This window comes from Melopsittacus undulatus, chromosome 8, assembly GCF_012275295.1.
Source record: "Melopsittacus undulatus isolate bMelUnd1 chromosome 8, bMelUnd1.mat.Z, whole genome shotgun sequence".
Taxonomy (NCBI): Eukaryota; Metazoa; Chordata; class Aves; order Psittaciformes; family Psittaculidae; genus Melopsittacus; species Melopsittacus undulatus.
In genome coordinates, this window is record NC_047534.1 from 51,699,013 (window position 1) to 51,721,688 (window position 22,676).

General features: G+C 43.9%; 1 protein-coding gene across 1 annotated transcript in view; it reads left to right on the forward strand.

The window, feature by feature from the left end:
* LRRFIP1 (LRR binding FLII interacting protein 1) overlaps window positions 1-22,676 on the forward strand; it is a 102,261-nt gene that overhangs the window by 46,518 nt on the left and 33,067 nt on the right. Inside the window, exons 3-8 of the mRNA XM_034065766.1 lie at window positions 4,214-4,231; window positions 7,858-7,905; window positions 8,878-8,922; window positions 9,474-9,524; window positions 17,311-17,367; window positions 22,255-22,296. Of these exons, the coding sequence (XP_033921657.1) occupies window positions 4,214-4,231; window positions 7,858-7,905; window positions 8,878-8,922; window positions 9,474-9,524; window positions 17,311-17,367; window positions 22,255-22,296 (261 nt within the window). The remainder of the gene's footprint in view (window positions 1-4,213; window positions 4,232-7,857; window positions 7,906-8,877; window positions 8,923-9,473; window positions 9,525-17,310; window positions 17,368-22,254; window positions 22,297-22,676) is intronic.

Here is a 22,676-nt window from a genome sequence, read left to right on the forward strand (position 1 = left end):
AGAAGGCTTTTTAGGGGCAGTTATGGAAGTTAAAAAGCAATAAGTACATTTATTGCGTGTGTGTGTACTTGCTCATGCTTAAAGCAATGTACATGCCCAGACAGGCTTCTTGTGGATCATGGATTACTTGAGAATATATTTATGTTGCTGGTCTGGGTTAAAAGTTTCCAGATGCTACCATTACAAGCTATAACCATGGCAGTTTAGCTCTTGCTGGCAGCGAAGCGAGGTGTTCTTATAGTTTGGATTTGGACTGGGAATTGGCTCCTCTACCTGCCCACTCTCTGGTATTAATGGCATTTCTTAATCTCCTCCTGCAGGTTCCTCATTTAAAAATAATGGAGTGGTTTATGTATCAGGAGTCTACATCCGTGATTTAGCTTATGTTCTGCTTGCCATTACAGAAAAATAGGGCTTTGAGGGTCTAACCACTGTGAGGGTGCTGAGGCGCTGGCACAGGGTGCCCAGAGAAGCTGTGGCTGCCCCATCCCTGGCAGTGCTCAAGGCCAGGTTGGACACAGGGGCTTGGAGCAGCTGCTCTAGTGGAAGGTGTCCCTTCCCATGGCAGAGGTTGGAACTGGATGAGCTTTAAGGTCCCTTCCAGCATGAACCAGTCTGATAATCTATGAGATGCCAGTGTAGAAGCACCAGGTATCTGAGAGCTTTATTGTCTTATATGTAGGTGGAATGAGCAGCACCTCTGTTGGAAAGCTATTAAAATCCCCAGTGCTGGTTCTATTGGCTCACCATACACGAAGGGTACACCACAGATTAGTCACAACCATGTAGTAAAGCTTATAGGTAAATGGTAAAGATTACACAATATCATCCCAAGCTCTTCATTTGGCAGACATGATTTCATGGGAAGCACATAACCGAGAGCAGAAATTGCTGTGTAGTCTGTTCTTTTGGAAATTTAAAATTATAGTCATCATCAGCCACGCTATGGATAAGCTCCTTTCCTTTGAAAAGGCACAATGAGAAACTTGTGGCAAACAGCTTGGCTTTAGATGATGGTGAGCATGCGGGTATATATTTAGCAGGGGATGAGTTCCTGGTCATGAGACTGTGGAAAAGGCACAGACCTAATAAACATAACTGCTTGAATGTTTCTGACTTCTTATTCTGTGCTCCTTGCTGTTATCCACACTGCCATGTGCATTAAGCATTTGGTTTACAGTTGCAGAGTCTAAGAGTTGTGCTTTGTGCTGAGACAGATGCTTGTCTGCATTCAGATACTGTGAATTCAAGCCAGGTCAGTCTTTTTGTGTACAAAGCTGTTTATCCCCACAGGTCTACCAGGTAAAAATGGAGGCAATAATTGTTTTCTGGGTATTTTTTCCCATAGAAGGTAGGTGTAAGATATATTAAAGCCTTTTTCCCCCCGAGAAATATTTAACAGTGATGTTTCAAGGCACATAAAAGCTGCAGCATTAGGGCTAATTGTAGAGAATGTTTTATGTAGGAGTACCTTCTGCTGGCAAGACTTTAGGTGTCTTTTTGAGGACTGACACTTGGAGACCACAATTAAAGCTGATATTAGTACCTGGAGTGAAGAGAGAATGATGTCCCATTCTTTAACCTTCAGGATAAGATTCTTCCTTGCTAGTTCACGCAGTAGATGAGGCTGTACTTCTAGTTCAAGGCAAGCACAGGATGTTTATCTCCTAGATTCGTTTTTGGCTCTTGCTTTAAGGGCACAGCGCAAAACTCGCCTTTGGTATTTTGTGATTTATTCTTTACCAGCACACTCCTTTGCACATATTTATCTTCCTTGAATTGGTGTTTCTTTGGAATAAAATGTTACCAGCACTTAATGCCATGCATTGCTTTTTTCCCCATGTCAGTTCCTCGAGCATGTCATAAATTTAGTGAATACACTAAAGCCAAGTTAACGTGGGCAAAAGACTTGCAGCCAGTTATGATCTGCTCACCCCTCCTGTTGACTGTGATGTGGGCCTTTTCTTGCCTTGCAGGGATTAGGTGCACGCTGATGGGAGGCAGTGGGTCCTATGGGTCCTGTGGTATTTGGGATTGCTTGAAGCCACTTTAAAATCCAAAAAGGAAAAACCAGAGAAAAGCAGGATTCTCATGGCTTGATCATGAGGGGTGGGACTGACCATGGAATTAGTGCTTATGTACGTAGGGAACAAGTTCAAGAGGTTTGTGATGTTTAATCTGTATCTTTCTTACACGTCCGATATGGGTGCACAGGGACATTGGGAGGGGGAATATGTTGAAGGTGTTTTTAGTAGTTTGTGGGTTTCTGCCTCCTTCGACTGTCTCCTCCTCTGGCTTGTTCATCACTTTGGATCAGAGCTGTTCTAATCCAGTTAGCTAATAGATGACCCTAAAATTCCAGTTTTTATAAAGCACTGGAACAGTTATGATGATGCACTTGGCTTTACCCCTGTGCCCCCCCTCCACAGTGTCTGGCCATGAACAAGGGCCTCGTTGTTATCATATCCACTGGCAATCAGGGTGCTGGACACAAGACTTCTTGTGTGTCTCAATGGGAATGCCCACTATGCCAATCTTGAAGCACTGGGGCTCGAAAAATAAGACTTCCATGGTGTTGCCTCAAAGCATGAGTGAAATAACAACATTGAGAAGTTAAGGCTTAAAGGTTAAACAGCCTAAGGTAATTGCCACATCTGAAATGGTGATGTCTGGCTTCTGTGTATGAATGAAAGACACCCTATGTGTGCAACAGAGAAACCAAAGATCAGAGTCTGTATACAGTCTTGAGAGCTATAGGTCGGTGGGATTCATTTTTCTCTTTGGGTTTTCTTAATAAAAGGTGAGCAAGGTGGTGGGGTTGTGTAGGAATCCTAGCTGGAAGTGTGGGTCCTTATTATCCCCCCTGCACTTGTAGGTCTAGGAGTTAATGCTTCTAAGGTATTAAGCTGGGTTCTGCAGGTGTCCTTCATGATCATGAAAGGAAACCTCATCAGGAGGGCAGCGACTGAAAGAAGTATGCTCTGCTTCCCAGCACTGGGTTCACCTGAGGTGGCCCACATGGATGGAGAGATTCCCTTACTATTCCAAAAGAGGGGAGAATGACTTCCCTGCTGCCTGCTGACCAACTGAAGGGTTTGAGTCAGCAATGTACCCTTCTCCCTCGGATGTGCGTAAAGCAGAGGGCTGACATTGGTGTTTATTCAGTCAGCATCAGTGCTTACCTAGGCATACAAGCAGTAATGTGGCTGAAGGCATTCAGACCGGAGCTGTGATATATTTCCTACAGGCAGAAAGCTAGTGGGGAAAAAAGAGGTGCAGTTTCCCTCTGGATGTGGGTAGCCAGTTAGTTGTTTTTAAGCAGGAAGGAGTTCTGGCTTTAGAAGTGCTAGGGGAGATGTGAGAAGATACCTGGTTTATATGTGGATTTCCAAAGCTGATCAGTCAAGGGCAGCTCTCCAACAAAACTCAGATGTATTAGAGTGGCTGTAATGCTTATGTGTATTATTAAAATGCCTAATGACTATGGAACAGCTTTGTAGGGTCGGCAGTGCATTTATTAGGGCCTGCAAAGGGTGTGAGGCTCCATGGAAATATTAACAATTGGAAAAACAACCTGCAGAGATCCTCCAATGTGTGGAATAACTTCTCAGGGAGTTTTAACAGGCCAAGACGGTGCTGTACACAGGTGAAAGATGTATAAGCATTGACACTGTTGTAACTGTGCTTCATCAGGTCAGGACAAAATTTGCCCCTAAAAGAAGAAGTTTTTCTGCAGTCAATGCTGTTTGCTTTTATTGTGATGGGAGATGTATGACTGTCATCCCACATGAGTAAATGGGCAGTATTACTTTGAAGAGGGGAGGCTGGAAAAGAGAGAGGTCCTAGCTCACAGCTGGGTTGGGCTCTGGTCTGGTGCCATGTCTAAGGGGCAGATGTTCATCGAATCATAGAATGGTTTGGGTTGGAAGGGATCAATGCGTGTGCCTCCAAGAGCCTGGTGAGTATGATAACAGGAGTGCTGTATTTTAGCTGGGCACACAGAGGAAGCCTAGAAGGTAAATGCTGCTTTTATTCTACCCAACTGCAGGGCTTTGATGTGTACATCTTTTTGTTCTCATGTTTTGCTGTATTGTCTGTATAAATGTTGTGTTTTTTTCTCTCCTTTAGAATGAGCTATAGAACATCGCATTGCTGTTGATTTATTCACACTAGCTTTTGTTTCCTTGTTTTCTTCCTTCCCCTTTTCCCCTAGATCTACCAGGTTCAGAAGGTAGGGCTTGCTCTCTTTCATTCTTGTTTGCATGTGTTTCCATGTCATGAGTCTTGCCAGCATTTCTAATAAACCTCTGAGGAATGGATGCATTTTCCCCTTCCCTCCCATAGCCTTGTGGGGTGCACAGTTAAGATGACCCATGTAAAATGTGTCTGGTCAGGCACTTAATGTGTTTTGCAAACACTGGTTGACAAAGAATAAGCAGTAAGCAGGAAGGTAATTTGGCAAACAGCCATTGTAGGAGGGTGCGGTGGCTCCGTGTGTCACCAGGCACTGTACACACGTTTGTGTGTTGAAGGCCAAGAATATCCCTGAGAAACACTTGGGGCTGGAGAAGCATTTCACATGTGCCACCAGAAGAATGACTTGGAGGTGACTTTGTTTGCAGCGAGTCATTGAAGTAAATCAGGGATGCTGTGTTTGAGTTTGGGCTTTTCATCCAGCATGGCCCAAGCTTATAAATGCTTTTATATTGTTTAATCCTGTCCCACCTCAGTCATGATCTCTTCCCTCCTCCCAGTTTTAGTAGCTCCAGATGATGCTGGTGGTGATAATAGCTCACTCTGAGATCACTTGCTACGTAACAAGAGAGAGTTTAGGTTTTGTGTTATGCTGTTTGGCTGTTCCGTACTTCCAGCATGTGAACTGTGTAGTACCTTAAAGAGAAGTGGCCCAAAAGAGGTTTTGCAGTGAGGGAGAATGCACATCTCTCTTCAAGCCTCCCATTTCCTGCCTTACTGAACATTGCTTCTGGTTTTGTTTTGTCTGAGGTATTTATATTGCTTGCTGAATGAGGAATGTCTCTTTAAACCACAGCCTGTTTGCCTTTTGTCCCCGTGCTCCTGCTGCCTTAACTGCATGTTTCACTCGCTTGACTGAGCAGTGCACGTGCTGCTTGGAAATGCTGTTCTCCTCTCAAGTGCATATGTATCTGATGATAGCTACTCAAATCACGTGCTGTGGTGTTTGATCCTGACCCCATCAGTTTGGCCCTAAATACATCTTACTCGGGTTTTTATCTGCGGAGTTGGTCCGTGCAGGGTAATACAAATCCACATCTACCCATGGAGCAACAGGCTCCTTATCAATCTCCTTTATAGGAACTAATTTAATCTTCTGGTACAAACGCCTCCCCTTGGGAGCCCAGGAGGGTGTTTACTGTTGGTGTCCTGCCATGGAGGAGAAGTGGGTTAGCCTCACACATCCCATAGTCAGTTTGCAGGTCCAGCAGTTTCCTTGTCACTTAGTGAGTAAATCATAGAATCATAGAATAGTTAGGGTTGGAAAGGACCTTAAGATCATCTAGTTCCAACCCCCCTGCCATGGAATTCTCTCTCAATGGTATTAATGTCATGAATTATTTAACTGTAATATCAGTTTTCAGGATGGAAGGGAACTTGAGTCTGGGAGAGCTCTCTAAAAAGCAAATGAATGGATAAGCACCATTACTTCCTTTAACCCATGCAGTCATTCAGAGCAGCTCCCTTGGAGCAGAACAGAGGAGTCCACATGGAGAAAGAAAAGGGAAGTGGCTGAGGGGGCAAAATACCTGAGACTTCAAATGCTGCCGGTTCAGTACAGGGTGAGATATGCTGTTTGAAAGATCATAAGTTACAATAAAGAGTCTCAAGGTAATCACATTCATTCATGTTTTTCATGTGGGGAGGGATAGTAAGCGTGTAGCAGTGTAATTTTAAATGGCAGAGGAAAATACTTAAGTGGAACTTGTAGCAAGTTTGAGGGAGCTGGAAAACCTCCATTAAGGCTTCACGTGACCCAGTTTACTACAAAGCATATAATCTGTAGGTTTAGATCATGTACACAATCCCGCTTATGTGAAGTACATAAAACTTAATGCAACAGGCTGTTTGTTGTACATGTTATGCTTCTGCCTGGCAGTAACTCATCCGAGCACTTGTGAGGAGGTTTGTAATGCTGGAAGAAACAGTAGTTCATGTCATGTCCTCTTTATTTTATGTGTTTTAAGGGAGAAATTTCACCTGTGTGTAATTTGGCTAGGCATTGAATAGGGGTATTTGATGTATTTGGGCACACAGCAAGATGCTTTGCAGGTAAAAGCAAAAGGGAATACTCCCCTCTTCTCACAAGGATGTGGTTAAAGACCTTTTTGAACCGTTGTCTCTTTTCCTTGCTCCAGAGAGATTTCTGCACACTGTGTAAATCTGCAAGGCAGTGAATTTATTCTCTCTTTTCAAATTACAGGCCTAAAACCTGACTTTCTGATATTTTTCCTAATAAATGGGATTTCTTTTCCCAGTTTGACCCCCAAACTGGCAGCATTTAAAGGTCCTTGTACAGTTTGGACTCTCCAGGGGTGTGTAATGGAGCATCCCACTGCCCGTTCTACTTCATGACAGAATTTCTTCTCTGCAGAGCTGTTAAGATGAAAATGAAGATGACCTTGGTGTGACAATAGTTTTATTGTTTAATGAGGAAGAACTGAAGTGGGAACGAGCTGATACAATATCAAAGAACACGCTATTTGGTCTAGTTTACTAACAAACAGCCACTGAGGTTTTTAAGGGTGAAAGAAAAATGACATTAATACCATTGAGTGAGTGTGCAATGCAGAGTGTAATACATGGGGGTTTTATCATTACCCAGGGTTATGGCTGTTAATACTCCTGCCTCCTCAGGTCTCTAGGGAAGCTGGCAAGTACAGGCTCAATCTTTCCACACATACATGAACCTCGAAGCACTAGTCTCATTTAAAATACATATTACGCTTCCTTAAGCAGGATTTCTGCTCGCTGCTTACTGTGCTTAAGGCTGGTGAGTTTTCCTTGCACAGGAATGTCATGGTCCCCATTATAAATGCAGACTTCCTGAGGTTGGATTTGAAGCGTGTGTCTGAGGAGGAAGAGAAAGTCCTATTAAACCCATAGATCTTTGAGCAGTTTGCTGTCTGCTGGAAATTCAAGTGGATGGGGAAATTCCCAGTGTTGTGCAGAGGTTGTGAACTGGGGAACTTACACTGCCATAATGGCAGTCTCCTAAAAACTGCATGGTGTTTGTTACTGAAATACAGAGAGCTTTCCTGTCTTGCCTGCATTGGTGACACATGTCTCTTCTATCCTTGTTGGTGACGCAAGGTCAAGTGTAGGCAAGAAGCCTTGTGCTTTGAACAGGAGCTCTCAGTTTGGCATGCAGCGAGTAAGAATGCACGGGGATGAGTTGCGTTGTCTTCAACTTGGTTTCCCTTGACAGATCTGTATGGGAACGTGATTTGACAGCATTTTTCACCCCAAAAGTGTCCTGTGTTTGGATCCCTTGTAATGAGTCTTGACTTAAATGGGTCAGGAATTCAACACCCATTATACTCCTTGCTCTTGACCCCACAGCACTGTTGTTTTTTCACTGCTGAGAAGGAAGCTCTTGCATACCCTGGCTGTACCTGAACCATGGCTTTCTCCTTGCTGGGCAGCTTTTCCTGGGCATGTGCTTCCTAGGGCTCTCGTGGCACTTGGATTGGCTTTTCCCTGGCATGTTTGCTTGTGTGGAGCTGTGTGGCTAAGCCAAAACCTGGCAGTGCATGTCTAAATGTTCTGTGGTTGCCTTTCTCATCTAAATTCTGGGGTTTTTTTGTCCTTTTCTGTCTCTAGAAATATTATGGTCTGGATACTAAATGGGGAGACATCGAACAATGGATGGTAGGCCTTAATGTAGCTAAACAGCTTCTATGTGTTGAAGTTTTCTATAGTTCATAGTGTTTGAAATCCCGCAAAGTAGGTGTTTTCATGTATTGGAAATGTGAATTCCACTCTAACCACAACCATTCCTGTTGGAATATGGCTTTTGATCAGCTTAAAACTGGCAAGGGTTTGGTTAGAGACATCTCTTTTTACAGACCTCTGTCCCCACTGTCTCACTTGAAGATTAGATTATCATATGGAACCATTAAAGCCGCTTGTGTTACAAGGAATGTATGTTCTCATCTTACTTCTTGTGGGTTTTGTTACAATTTGAGTCTTATCCAATCTGCCTTTGGGTAAATTTTCAGCATTTTTTATCCATGCTGCTTTAGTGACTTTGTACTTACTGGTCCAGGGGTGCTCTTCAGATGCATTGTTACTGCTGCTAAGGCAATGCTCACTTCTTCCAGTAATACAATGCCCTCAATATTATTATTTGCTAAGCCAGTTAAGTTGATACCAGATATGGACTTGGCCATTAGCAACATCTGACTGTGTTAACATCCATAATATAAGATGAAGAAGTTGCTAAAGTGCTGGAAGACACTGGCTTCAACTGACTTGGAAAATTTCAAAGGCAGTGGTGCTGTGTGTCACAGAGGCTTAATGACAAAAGCACTATAAGTATACTGATTCCCAGAGGTAGAGAGATGCACTTGAGATGTTTTTTGGGATAGAAATAAAGGTGTCATTGTGTGCAGTTTTTCATAGAAGTGTGTAGCAGAATAAAACAGGAATTGAGCTGGGATCATGAAGGAAGGGAAGAAAGTTTTCTCTGACCTGACAAGCGATCACCTTCTGTTATTTGGTAACCTCACTGACTCCTAAACGTTGCTGAAGTTCACTGTGTCTTTCTGAAAGCTCTCTGTTGGTGCATCCATCCTTTCAACACTTCACTCTGTTTTCTTTTCCCCTCTGCCACCTCGGTAGGAAGACAGTGAGCGTTATTCCCGTAGAGCCAGAAGAAATGCCTCGGTTAGTATCTACTTTTGCCTTTCCTTAGCCAGACATTTCAAACTAAGCAAACAGACACGGAGAAGGCAGTTCCTTTGTAAAAGGAAAAAACCCAGCCACAAACCAACCAACCAAAACGGACCAAAAATAAGCTCCCCCCACCCAGGCAAGAGAAAACCCCAAAGCCACTTCCTGACTTCTCTGCCTTCTCCCCAGTCACTCTGAGGAGCTTTTGAAACTGTGCTAGAATAAAGGGGGGCAGGGGATGGAAGGTGGGGAAATAACCTGCTCGGGGTGTTTGATATTCATTTATTCAGACCATGAGCAGAGAACACCTCAGCCAGGGTGTCATTCATCCCATAGTAAAATGCTTGACTGTGTTCCTCGGGCAGGGTATGATTTCGTTTACTTCCTGCTTGTAGGTTTAATGCAATCCTTTTTTAAAAGACATTTCTTTTGTATGTATGTCTCCTCTTTCCCTCTGTCCCATCAAAGCCATCAGCGTTTACCACCCTGCCTGTTACTTGAGTTAAATTCATCATTTTCTTGTCTTTATACTTTTCTTTTGATAGGCTTCGGATGAAGATGAGCGCATGTCAGTGGGTAGCCGTGGAAGCCTGAGGGTTGGTAAATTGTACAACTTAAGTGTGCATGTGTGTGTACTGATGTTGCTGTCCCCCCGCTTACCACCAGTACTACTCTGATACCATCCTTTGCAAAGTCTTGACAAGTTCCATGTTCAAGCCATATGCTTTGTTGGGGTTTTTATGAGCACATGTAAGGCAATAATTCTTTCAATCAGGGGAATGGTCGGATTAGCACGCACAGAGCAGGAACATCAACAGAGCATGTGACTGTAGATCTGGTAACTGCTGTTAGCGCTTACTGTTGCAGGAAGTACTTAGCCAAAACATGCCTATCTGCAGCTATTTCATGTATGCACCTTGTGAGTTCCGCTCTTTCATAACCCAGACTGAGAATTTGGGAAGAGGAAGTGCTAGCTTACTCCATAATGAGCATTTATGAGCTCAGGAAACCAGAAGCAAATTAGCAGTGGAAATAAGTCTTAAGCACTTTGGAATTGCAGGTGAAACACTCCTCAAAACTGCTTCAGTGATATTTGAAATCCATCTGCAGACATGAGCTGTGGATGAGGGGATTCGTAGAGCAGAGTGCTGTAGTGCACTGGTACTCATCTGTAGGACAAATTCAAGCGTTTTATTGTTGGCTTATATTTGCCAAAATATCCATACAGTATTGTGTTAGATATAGTACACATGGATACAAATGTTAACCCTATTCTAGCATAGACATAATCAGCTCTTGGAATCGTGAAGACAGTTTAAGCAATTTAGGGGTTGTGAGCTGCTAGTGCTGTTGTCTCTGTGTGTTAAGAGTCTTCAAAGATGATTGGAGCTCGCTGCTTCGGAGACCTATGGAGAAGCACTGAGCTAAGCACAGAACTGAAACAAGCCATAACAGCACTAGGGAGGAAGCTCTCAGCAGTCCTGAATGTGAATTAGCTGTGGCCAGTTCTTGTTTCGGAGTCATTGTGCCTAAACCGGTTGTGTTTGAGAGTAATTCCTTCTCCTTCTGCCATTGTTCCTCGTGTATCAGTAGCACCAGTTATGTGGGGTAAGCTGGATGATTAGTTCTAGAACAAGCAAGACCTGTGTCATTATTTGTAATCTTTGGTTTCTGGCTTCTGTGGAGATTCCTGGCCAAGTACCCCCAGGAGAACAGGACTGGGTGTCAGACCTCATGTCCCTTTGAAAGAGCCTGGAAGAGGAAAAGAAAGGCAACAAGTGACTACTGCAAAGCATGTTCAGTGACCCCAGGGGGTGACTGTGTTCTCTGTGAGGTACCACAAAGATGCACTTTAAAGTTTTAAGTGTGGCCTTGTTCCCTTTTTCCCTTATTTGCTATTTATGAAATGGTGTTAAAATCTTTATTCTTTCAGACCACAAGCTGGTTTGTATACTTTTCAAAGCTAGAAGATGCCTTAAAGGTCCAGAGATTTGATGAGGAAAGCTCATCCTGACAGCTGAACATGCAAACCAGTGTTTATTTTACTTAGAGTTAAATTTGGACATGTTCATGGAAGTCTTTTTTGGAGGGAAAAAATATGTCTAGATCAGTTGAAATTTCAGTTCTTTCTATTTAGAAGGTGATTTTGATACAACTGGGCTGTTTAACCATGGCTATAACTGTGTGTTCCTTGATATGGAGCAAGATGGAAGAGCGCTGGCACCATATTTACAGTGGGAGCTCAGTTCATCTGAGAAGGGGAGACTAAGATGAGCTCTTAGGCAGAAGCTGTTCCCTGTGAGGGTGCTGAGGTGCTGGCACAGGGTGCCCAGAGAAGCTGTGGCTGCCCCATCCCTGGCAGTGCTCAAGGCCAGGTTGGACACAGGGGCTTGGAGCACCTGCTCCAGTGGAAGGGGTTGGAGCTGGATGAGCTTTAAGCTCCCTTCCAGCACAAGCTGTTCTATGATAATGGTTCTATGAAACACCTTTAGTTCGTGGAAATCCTCATGATGGTTTCTGCACCATGATCTGTTGTTACATACTTGAACAGCAGAAGCCTTGTGTTCTGCCTCCCCACCATCCCAGAAGCTTTTCTGAGCTCTTCATGGAGCTGCCTCTTGCCTTCAGGCTGGGATACCACCACTGGTCTGGTGAGCAGCGGCTCCAGCTGCCTCACGGGATGGCCCATAAATCCCTAAGGCTTCCGCAGAGAATGTCCTTTCCTGACAGAAGGATCTGGTTGGAACTTCTCGCAGTGGTATTTGTAGTGATGTTGCACAGACTCCCTCCTGTCATCAAAGTAGCATTTGGGGAATGTTCTTACGCAAGCTGACGCTTGGGCATGCACAGGAGGAGAGTTTTGACAGAGCTTCCTTCCTTGATCCAAGTGTCACTGGGGTTGTAGAAAGTAAACATTTGCCAGTCTGAACTGAAGAGCACCCTTACACAGCTCTTAGTTGTTTTATTCACAGTGAATTGATAGAGCGTACAGTGTCTGTTCTCCTAGTGTGGGTTTATTTAAAAGTGATGCTTTTAACACTTTGATCACATCTCTGTCTCTTTGTGAAGGTTTGGCTCTCGCTGTCTTTGTGTGTTTGCAAAACAACAAAGTTAAAAACAGTTACAAAAAGGTGACCAACCTAACAAATTACCTGTGAGGAGCAGAGTTCAGTCTGGCTTTTGAGCACCATTCAGTTTGAGCACCAAAAACTATTGCTTTGTGTCCACAAGGGATTTGTAAAACTAGTTAGAGAATTCTGAATGCTCTTCTTTCTTTTTGGCTATTGGAAGGCTTCCGTAGTTGCAGAATGCCTTTGCAAATGATCTGCAAGGCTTCCAGTACCTGAAAACTGATCCTGCACCTTTGGGCTCATTGTACTGTGAGTGGCTGATGCTGTGAGGAGTTGCTTTTTGCAGCTATGCTTCTTTTCTGTGCAGGACGTTTTCAATGAAATGAGCCAGTACCAGAGATGTATTTCTGCCTACCAAACTGTGTGGGTTTTACTCTGTATTTGCTCCTGGAATGTTTTCTAAGTGGATGTCTCAACTGCAGGCACCAGAGATCTGCTGAGCTAGCTTTTTGGGAGCTGGCCTGGATGCTTCTGGCAGAGCAGCCATCAATATGGGCTGCAGAACCACCCGAGATGTTGATTAGACCAGGCTAGCAAATCCATCTAAGTTCCACGGGTGTGCCTGTGCTGCAGACAGTGGCTTAGTGAGTTCATACAGTGCTAGCTTGAGTGTATCTCTGCCTCCTGCCAGCAGATCTTCCTCTGCGACAGGGAATCTGTAATAGCTTTCCCATGGCTCATCCTGGACCCATGGAGAGTGTCCTGCCTCTCATCCAAGAAGGGCTGCAAGCTTGATGCTTTATCACACGGTTGTTCCTAGGGAAGCTCAGTTAACATCATTCACTGTGTGTATGAGACACTCAAGTCCCTCTTTAGTCTCTTCGATGCCAGATGTCCTTGTTCTCCCACTTCCAAGCTGGCTGCCTCTAATCTGAGACCATCCAGCATGAAATATTGGTGTGTTATTAATCACTTGTGATGGAGTTCGTGCATTTCCATGCTTGGTTTGCTCCAGAGTTTCTGACTTCTGGCTTCCTACAAGAAATTCTGCATTACCAAAGTTCTTAGTTGGGATATACATCTCTGTGCCTGTTTTCTGGGGGAGGTTCTTTTGATTGCCATGACTTGCTTCAGTGTTTTCCTTTGTATTCTGAATGTTTTCTTTCCTCTCATACCTTTACAGTCTCATTTGGAACATGCCAACACCTATCCAGTGGTGAGAATAGTCTGCAAGTTGCAGTGTGTGTTAAAAACTAATCCTAAATAAGAAATTAACATCACTTATGGTGGTTTATCTGAGATAAGGGGTGATCTAAAATAATCCTGAGGTAGTTTGTGGTCGGTGATGTAAAGATGCTGCTTCCTTCTCCTACTGCTCTGATGCAGTTCACATTAAAAGCACTGAAGGATTAGAAAGAGCTAAGCTAGGTCTAGTAGTAGTTCAGTAGTCACAATAGGACAGAGCAGAATAGCTTTTATTTTCCCTAACAGACTTCCTCTGTAACAGTCTGTTCATTGCTTGGCCAGGTCTAGAATTCACAGACTGCTTTAGGTTGGAAGGAGCTGTAAAGCTCATCCAGTTCCCACCCCCATGGGCACTGGACACCTTCCACTTAGACCAGGTTGCTCCAAGGCCTGTCCAGCCTGGCTTTGAGCATAGTCTGTCTGGTTTTATTTCAGCATGAATCTGGAAAGGAATGCAGCTTTCACAGGCTCACTCTGAATAGATCTAGCAAAGGTGACAGGACAAATATACTGCCTACCAGAGCTGCAGCCTGTGTGTCGAGCTGTTACCTTGGATTTAGAGGATAAAAACCTCAGACTCTGTAGGTAAGACCAGAGCAGGTGTTTGTATTGAACACACTCAGATGAAGGTGACTCTTGGAAGAACAGAAAGGACAGAGAAGGGGGAATGGCAATTGGAACTTTAAGCTCAGTTTAAGCACATTTGCTTGTACTGTTAGCAGTGCTGCCTTGTGCCAGCACTGTGTTGAGATAGAGGCATCTCCACTTCTGCAGAAAGCAGACTGCACAGAGCAGTGTTACCAACTGTAGCTTTCTCACCCTCCTCCATTCCCTGTGCTATTTCGATTACAGAATGCAATGTATCTATTTGTGAGTGACCTATATACAGAAATAGTTCAAACACATTGGGACTTTGCATGGATGTATAGATGTAGTTAAGTATAGACAGCTGGTCGCTCCTTTAATTGACTTAACCTAGCAGGCATGAATGATTTTAACTGTGGCTACTAAATTTAAACAGTGTTATGATCACTTTTAACAACATTCTTTAATAACTGGTCATTTGATTTTAAGGTTTGATTCCCCCTCCCATGTGTGCTTACTGACCTGTGTTGCGTAGAGCTGGAGCGAAAATAGACTGCTGTTTTTGCATGGTAACGTGCATGTGTGGCTATGGATGGGTGCACATAAACTCATAAATGCTTTTCATCCTGCATTCTTAATCTCACTGCAGGCTGGATTAGAGAATGAGAGGACCAAAAAGAAGAACTACTCCAAAGCAGTATGTATCTAAAGTAATTGTCTTGGAGAGGTTTTTGCATAGAAAACCACTGTGATAGGACAGAGAATGCGTGCAAGTATGTTGGCTGTAAGAGTTCACCAGCCTAATGTCAAGGATACAGTGTGATATCGGAACTTGCTGGGTCTGTGAGAACACATCAGTTATCTGCAAAATGTGGTGTAATGCAAACATGTCAGTGTCGTACAGGAAGGACAGCTTGAAAAGTTCAAAACCTAATTTGACACAGAAATAGGTAATGCTGGTAGAATATATGTAGTGAAGGCTGCAGTGTTTTCGTAAAGGTAGTTCATAAAGGCACATTTTACAAGGGCCTGTAGGGACAGGCCAAGGGGAATGGCTTTAACCTGCCAGAACAGGGGAGACTGAGATGAGCTCTTAGGCAGAAGCTGTTCCCTGTGAGGGTGCTGAGGCGCTGGCACAGGGTGCCCAGAGAAGCTGTGGCTGCCCCATCCCTGGCAGTGTTCAAGGCCAGGTTGGACACAGAAGCTTGGAGCAGCTGCTCCAGTGGAAGGTGTCCCTGCCTGTGGCAGGGGTTGGAGCTGGATGAGCTTTAAGGTCCCTTCCAACACAAACCATTCTATGATTCTGCATAGTATTGATGTACAAATAGGGCACTACTTAGAGGTCTGCAAAGCCAGACCTGGGTGGAAGATAATGCATAATGTGCTTTCACATAGTCAGGGTTTTAGGTGAATCCCACAGTGAGTAATTCCAGGGACGGAAAGAGCACATGAGAGAGGGCAGAGTTGGGTACTGCTGCAAGAGGAAAAGACATCAAAGAATAGGGTCAGTTGCATGTGAAGGGAGAACGAGTAAAATCTGAATATTCCAGCCTCCTCAGTATACAACTGTACTTTGCATTCAGGTTATGGTGGGGTGCTTAGTGTGTTAGGGTAGCACAGGACAAAGGTCAGTGAGGTCTGGTAAAACTGACCCTGCTCTCCAAGAGCTGCCTGGAGCATTCGCCTTCAGAAATACATGCTGGAGAGGATAGGTGATAGTGACAGGGGAAATGACCTGAGCTATGGGGCTTCAGCTTGAAATGTGAATGATACAGGGCAAATTAAGCAAACACTCCAGAAGGGCCTTGATATACAAAGTGGTAAACTATTTGTGGAAAATGAATCATGTTAATTCAACTTAATTTCCCTAAGCAGGTTAATTAAGGGCATAAAGGAAAAGCAGTGTGAGTGTAACTTGACTGTAAGGCTCTTGGTGTGTCTGTACATGACATCAAGTGAAACCTGGGGCAAGATCTAGTTATTGTAGAAGAAATGCACAGTTACAAGGCAGTTGGAAAGGATCTCATTGGATCTGCTCCCATCACCTGTTTTTAATGGGGAAAGCAGTTCTGCAGGGGTGTGTATTGCCTAGCTGGGCGAGTACAGGGCACGAGGGCAATCTTATACACAGTTGGAATAAAAATACTGCTGCTGAAAAGGAGCTTCAGTTGCTGAAGGTTTTGCCCATTTTTGAGCAGGAAAAGTGTTGGGAGAATTTGGGAAGCTGGAAAAATAGTAAAACCAGGGTTGAAGCCAAACTGTGTGAGGAGGCTGCAGCAGGATTTCAGCTCAGCTCTTGTTGAGGAAAGAAGCTGGATGCTCGGCTTCTATTTAGAGTGATAGTATTGCAGTTAGTAGAGAGGCTGAGCTGTTCCCAAAAGTTGCTTTACCAGCTTGGGTCTAATCTGGTTTCTAATGTAATTGCAGTGAGTAGTATGTGATGAATACTTTGCTTGGAAATGGACTCAGATTGGGTTTGGTGGATTTTCATTTTAGGGATGCATTAAAACTTGGACCTAAAAAATTAATGTCAGTAGACATTCGAATTAAATTTCCACTAAACCCCCACCCCAGATACACAAGGTGCTTCCTCATTCTTGATGCTAAACCAGACCTTGTTGTGAAAGTAATGCCAGAATAGAAACTTCCTTGAGAAACCTGAGCTTCTAATGGTTTTGACTGAGATGACTTTTGGCTTTATCCTCTTTTCTTAAACATCAGTTATCCAGACTAAAAACTTCATTGTAGGGCTTGTTTTGTTTGATTCCTGACCCAGAAGCCAGCATCTTGCCTGGCTTCTGGAAGGCTTGTTCTTGTTTTTAGCTCTTTGAGAGAAAACATCTTAATGACAACAGGGCAGGCTATTGAGCATGAGGAAGGACAGCTGGACCAACTGAGATCTCTCATTACTCTTTGGACCCCCACACACTGGGAGGTGGCAGATGGTCACTGTCTGGGTTTAATTTTGATGTAATTGGGGAGAGGTAAAAAGAAGATAGTAAACATGCAGTACTATATGAACTAAGCTGAATTTCCCAAATATAGACTCAGAATTCATTCTTTTGCTACATTTTGCTGCTTTTTAATTGCTTGGCTGTCAGAGGAGTAACTGCAGTTACAAATCTTTTTGTTGTAGTTCCTAGTGTCCCATGATTTTATCCTGCGTTGCCTTCATTTGAAGACACAGGGTGCTATAGTAGTAATAGGGGGACAAAAGTGTTTTTTAACGGGGGAAAAAGGGGTCAAAAAACCAAACAGGAGTATCCTTGACATTTGTGGCTGGTATACAGGTAGTGCCAGATGCAGAAACGTTCCTGTCCTCGTGTTTGAAATCATGACCTAACCCTGGTGTATCTTTGAAACGTGCTGTCTCTGCGTTTGCTTTTCATAACTGATTGCTTGTGCTGAAAATGCCCTTTTGGGTCTGTGTCAAATGTTTTCTCTCTTTTCTTTTCCCACTTTTCCTTTCTTTCCATAACAGACCAATGGTTACGAGGACGATGTGTATGGATCATCCCAGAGTAGAAAATCTAGCAGGGTTAGTAATTTATTTATATCGCTGTAAGATTCAATTGCTCTGTTTGATGGGGTTAAAGGTAATGAGCAGATTCTTTTCTGTGGTGGAGCAGGTTTTCCCTGTTTTGCACGTTGTGGGGTTTGCAGGTTGTCAGGCACTGATGAGCTGTCTGCAGGAATAAATTAGGCCAGGAGTGGGAAGAGAAGTCTCCCAGCCTGGTACCAGTAGGATTGGGAAGTCAGGACTGCTTAACTTGGAAGCAAAATTGAGTACGAGTTCATGTGTGACAAGGAATAGCTTGGAGGCACCCAGCACGGGGGACATCCATGTGCTGGACAGCACAAGGACTGTTCTCCAACTTGTTGTACATGTTCATGTCATGCTCTAACACTGAAAACTCCAGAGCTTCATGTAGAATTTAGCCTCTGGAGATCTGGGTATGTAAAATGGCCTTTGGATATTGGATTTTTCCCAAATGCCTGTTAAGTTTCCTTAACTAAATGCTTTTTTTCCTGTCTGAACTGCATCCCAGGGTTTCTGGAAACTCCTGCAGAGGTGAACAGCTGGCTCAGGTGTTACTGCTTAACTTAGGTTGATGAACTTCTGTTCCTAGCAATATTCTTGTCAAAGAAAGCTTAATAATTCAGTCCATTGTGTGTATGTGGGTCGCAATGTTCCCCTCTGTTCCAGAACAAGTGTTTTGTGTCAATTATAGGAATTCATTGTCCTGCTGTGTTACATACTGGGGTTTGTGCACATTATTTAATGGGATTGCCCCAAGCAGAGCCTCTGGGGAGCAGGCAGAGTAGCTGTTAGGGTTTTTTTTCCCCTGCCTTTATTTTAGCAAGGGCAGACAAAAGCTCAGAGCCTGTTGATCTGTGTGCTGTCAAGACTCCTAAAGAAATGGAGTGGTATGCAGACTGAAGCTCTGTGTTTAGGGGAAAAATAAACTACTTTTAAGACTCCATTTAGCTAAGTATTTGAGCAATACATGCTAAACATGAGAGAGACTTCAGTGAGAAGCATGAAGTTAAGCAGGCGCTTGTCTAAATAGTGAGATGGGACCTTACATATTTCATGTCCGTTTTAAATTGTTGCTTCCATATAGTTTTATGCTTGCATCTGTGGGTAAGAAACAGTGAAATACTGTTGCTTAAACTGTTAAGGAAATGCTATGCCCTGTTGTTTCCACTCTTGCTGAACTGTTTGCCAAGTTCAAGGAACTTTATGATGTAGTATGTCTGATAAATGATGCTCTTATTCTGTAATGATATACTCCAGAGCTCTGAGTACTACAGGAAGAGCAAAGTATCTGTAAGAAAGTCATCCATGGAGAAGAATTTGTTTGGTTTCTGTTTAAAGAATTTAAAATCATCTCTGTATTAGGGTTTGCAGCACGGAGGTTTAGTCTGTGTGGAGCATCGACAACATTAGCTCCCTGTAGGTTTTGTAACTAAGCATAATTTAGCTTAATCATAACTCAGAAGGAAGTTTGGGGGTAACTTAGAATAATAGCTGAAACTCCAATTGTCTTCAGTCTGGCTGGGATTCACCTTTAGGAATGCTCTATCTCAAGCCTAACCTTAAAGATGGTCAAGTTGACAGTGAAAAACTAAGAGGATGAAAACTTGTTAGGAAGGTCCTTGGAGAAGCGACGAGTCTGCTGCTAAGTCATTTCAAAGTAGGTGTCCAATTTTAAGGCACAGGATGGAGACTTATCCACAAGGAGAAGAATCTTTGTACACAGTACTTGCAATACCACAGGCTGATTCCTTAAATAGGAATAGCACCGTGTGCCTACGGTAGTCCATGTGCTCCTTACAAGCTCTCTACGTGGGAGTGAATGTGATTTCTTTAAGCTCAGTTCAGTGTGTTCTGGTTTCTTTGCAGTGAAAATCTTATTTTATGGATGCTCAGGGAAAAAAAGGAGTAGGATTTTTATTTATTATTACTTTTGAGGTTGGGCAATGATTTATTTACTTCACAATACCTGTAACTGTTGTGTTTTATCCACAGATCTGTTTGCTTGCAGTGCTGGAAGCCCATAGTGTCAAGAGCAAACAAGTACTTTAGTTTGCCACAGATATTCCTCCTTTGTGACTGGAGTTAACCCTTACACAGTTTATAGGGATGATGCTAGGATTAGTAAGGTCTTGTAAGCAGGTTGAGTAATAGCTGACTACTGAAAGCAGAGTATTGTGGTTGTCTGGACCCCCATAAGAAACAACTGGTGAAGGGGAGTGTTTAGAACAGCTGTAAAAGGAGAGCTTTGGAGCATAGCGAAGAGCAGAGAGGTGTGGAGAGCTCTTTCAGACCAACCAACCATTCCCACCAGTGTGCCCATGGGAAAATGAATCTTAAGCAATGCCTGGGAGGCTTTGAAAATACCTTTGCAGCTCGTGTATTGCAGCAGGGCCAGTCAGAGGAGACTGAGTACATGAGGGTGGGCATGCATGCAAGGAGCTGGTGTTTCCTCCCTGGCCCTGCAGGCTGGCTGTGGCAGCTTGTGCTCTGCCTCCCTGCTGTGGTATTATACCCTGCCTGCTCAGCTCAGGGCTGCATCTGTCCCCAGCACGGCAGAGTGTCTGTTTCATCACGTTTGAGGTGTGCTCTTGGGCTGCAGGGAAGATGCTCAGTCTCCCCAGTGTGCCTGTGCTGTTCTGGTTCTCTTGGCTCCTGGAGAGCATGATGTGTCAGGTGTTTTCCTGAAAAAAGTAAAAATGAATGCAGTGTTCAGCCTGGAAAAGAAAAGGCTCTGGGGGGACCTGAGAGCAGCTCCAGTGCCTAAAGGGGCTGCAGGAAACCTGGAGAGGGGCTTGGGACAAGGGCCTGTAGGGACAAGACAAGGGGAATGTCCTACTGCCATGCATTATCCGTGACAGTCTCCACTGACCAAATGCTTCAAAGGGTAGGGACACCTTCCACTGGAGCAGCTGCTCCAAGCCCCTGTGTCCAACCTGGCCTTGAACACTGCCAGGGATGGGGCAGCCACAGCTTCTCTGGGCATCCTGTGCCAGCGCCTCAGCACCCTCACAGGGAACAGCTTCTGCCTAAGAGCTCAGCTCAGTCTCCCCTGTTCTGGCAGGTTAAGGCCATTCCCCGTGTCCTGTCCCTACAGACCCTTGTAAAAAGTCCCTCTCCAAGCTTCACTTAACTACAGTTAGGATGAAACTTAGGTGTATGAGCTGCATACGTGCTTCTGAAGTCTCTTACAAAGGTCTCTCAGTGGGTTATAGCAGTAAGGGAGGAGGAGAGAACGTGAGGATCTGGAGCCTTTCAGGAGCAAGTAAACCAAATGGGTATTTTGTGCAGGGGATGCTAGAGGAAAGGCTTTTCATCTCTGCCTTATGAATGGAAGGGGTACATGAGTTTCACACCCCCTCATATCTATAATGCATTTATCTCGTTTGCCTCTGTGACCACTTTGTATCCATGACATTTGTAATCACCTACTTTACCTTTTGCTTCTCATTTAAAGGAATTTAGAAAGTCTGTCACGTAATGAAGCTGAGTTCTCAAGGTTTGGTTGTGGTCTCTCTGTTTTTGTTATTAACGCAGGCATCGTACTACTCTGATCTGGGGCTCCACAACAGCGGCTATGCTTCCACATCTCAACCTTCATCCCAAAATGGAAACTGGGTCTGTTTCCCCATGGCTTTACCTGGCCTGGACGTGTTGTTCTGACTTCATTTGGAGAATAACAACCTCTTGTAATTAGGACTGAATTTGGACCAATTGTCAAGAGTCTCTGAAGGTCTTTTAGTAAAAAACCTACAATCCTCAAAACCAACCAAAAAAAGGGGAGCAAAACACCAAAACCAAATGAGACTTTTAAAGATTGGAATAAGTAATGGAAAGCTGTTTTAAAATGAGCACAATCAGTTTTCCTTTGCTGCTCCTCCCTTTCCTCCAGTTACTTTGTTTGCTTTTTGGCCTCAATTGGTCTGGCAAAATAAGGGAGGTCTTAATGAACTCAAGTTCTCTATTCTAATTGAGGCAACTTCTCTGCTCACCTTGTCACTCTGGCAAGCTTAAGGCAATCCAGTCTGTATAAAATGCAATTGCAAGCAAATAATTCACAGAAGAAAGTCACTGAAGCTTCAGAATCACCCAGGAGGTTGGATTGTCCTCTGCGTGTGGATCAGAGCTCAGCCAGGCTGGTGCTAGCAAAGCAGGGCTCCAGCAGTGGTCCGCAGCCTGTGCTGCCTGATGGGCAGCACCAGCACATGGCCACAACCTGGGGCATTGTGGCCACTGTGGATGTGGAGGAGCACGATGTTACCTGCAGGCTGTGGGCTGGGGACCACTGCTAGGGTACCTCTTGCACCTAATTATGTCAGATAGAGATGAGCTGAATTGCTGCATCTTGTGTGTGGTGGTTACTAACAGCGAAGTTTTGTGGTGCTCCGACTGAAGTACTCATAATTTTGTTTGGAATTGTTTGTGTTTTCTCTGCATTGTAGTTTAATAATGAAACAGGCAAGAGGTGACCTTGCAGCTGTGTGAAGCACTTAAAATGTGTGCCTTAAAACATTTCTGCCTTTGTATGTAGCTCTTTTTGTGGCTTTGGTTGAGGTGAGGAGGAGCATCCTCTCTGGCTGCTATACACAAATGTGTGTGAGACAATAACTACTTTTAACGACCTAAACTTAACTTATGCTGATTTGCTTTTGCATACTCGCGTGTCCTCCTGTCCTGTAGGATATGCACGTGTCTGCTGGGTATTCTTAGTCTTTGGGAGTTGAGATCTCATGCTTCTATGGCACAGATTACTAATATTCTTTATAGTGGGTTTCCTTCTGTTGCAGTTTACTAATCCTAATCTCATCAAAATGCCTTATTCTGCTGTAGGTGCCTTTTGTTGTTTGATTTTCTATGCAAACAAAGTGTTGTGCTTGTCTTCCTCAGCCCTCCTTGCTGTGCAGCGATGCCCCAGCCAGAAGTTACAGGGTTTGTTGTACTAATAATCGAAACCCAAACACCAAAGCCACTCACCTTAAGCCATGCATATGTTGTCTCTTACCTCAGTAGTTCCTGTTGGGTTCATTTATTTCACACTCTGGTGTTTGATCCATCTGAATGCACGTGGGCAATGCTGTTTGTACAGACCTGGATTTGCTGATCCTTTTATTCCTCTTGGAATAAAACAAGGCAAGGGTATTCATCTCTGCCTTTCACTTGGTTTACAGATAAAACACTTCGAAAAGGTCATACGTGAAGTCTTATAACCACTGCTCATGGGGTTGTAATGCTGCCATGGGCTTCTCTCTGGATGGGAGACAGTGAACTTCATTTTGGGGTCTTAGTGACAGCGTGCAGGAGAGAGGCAA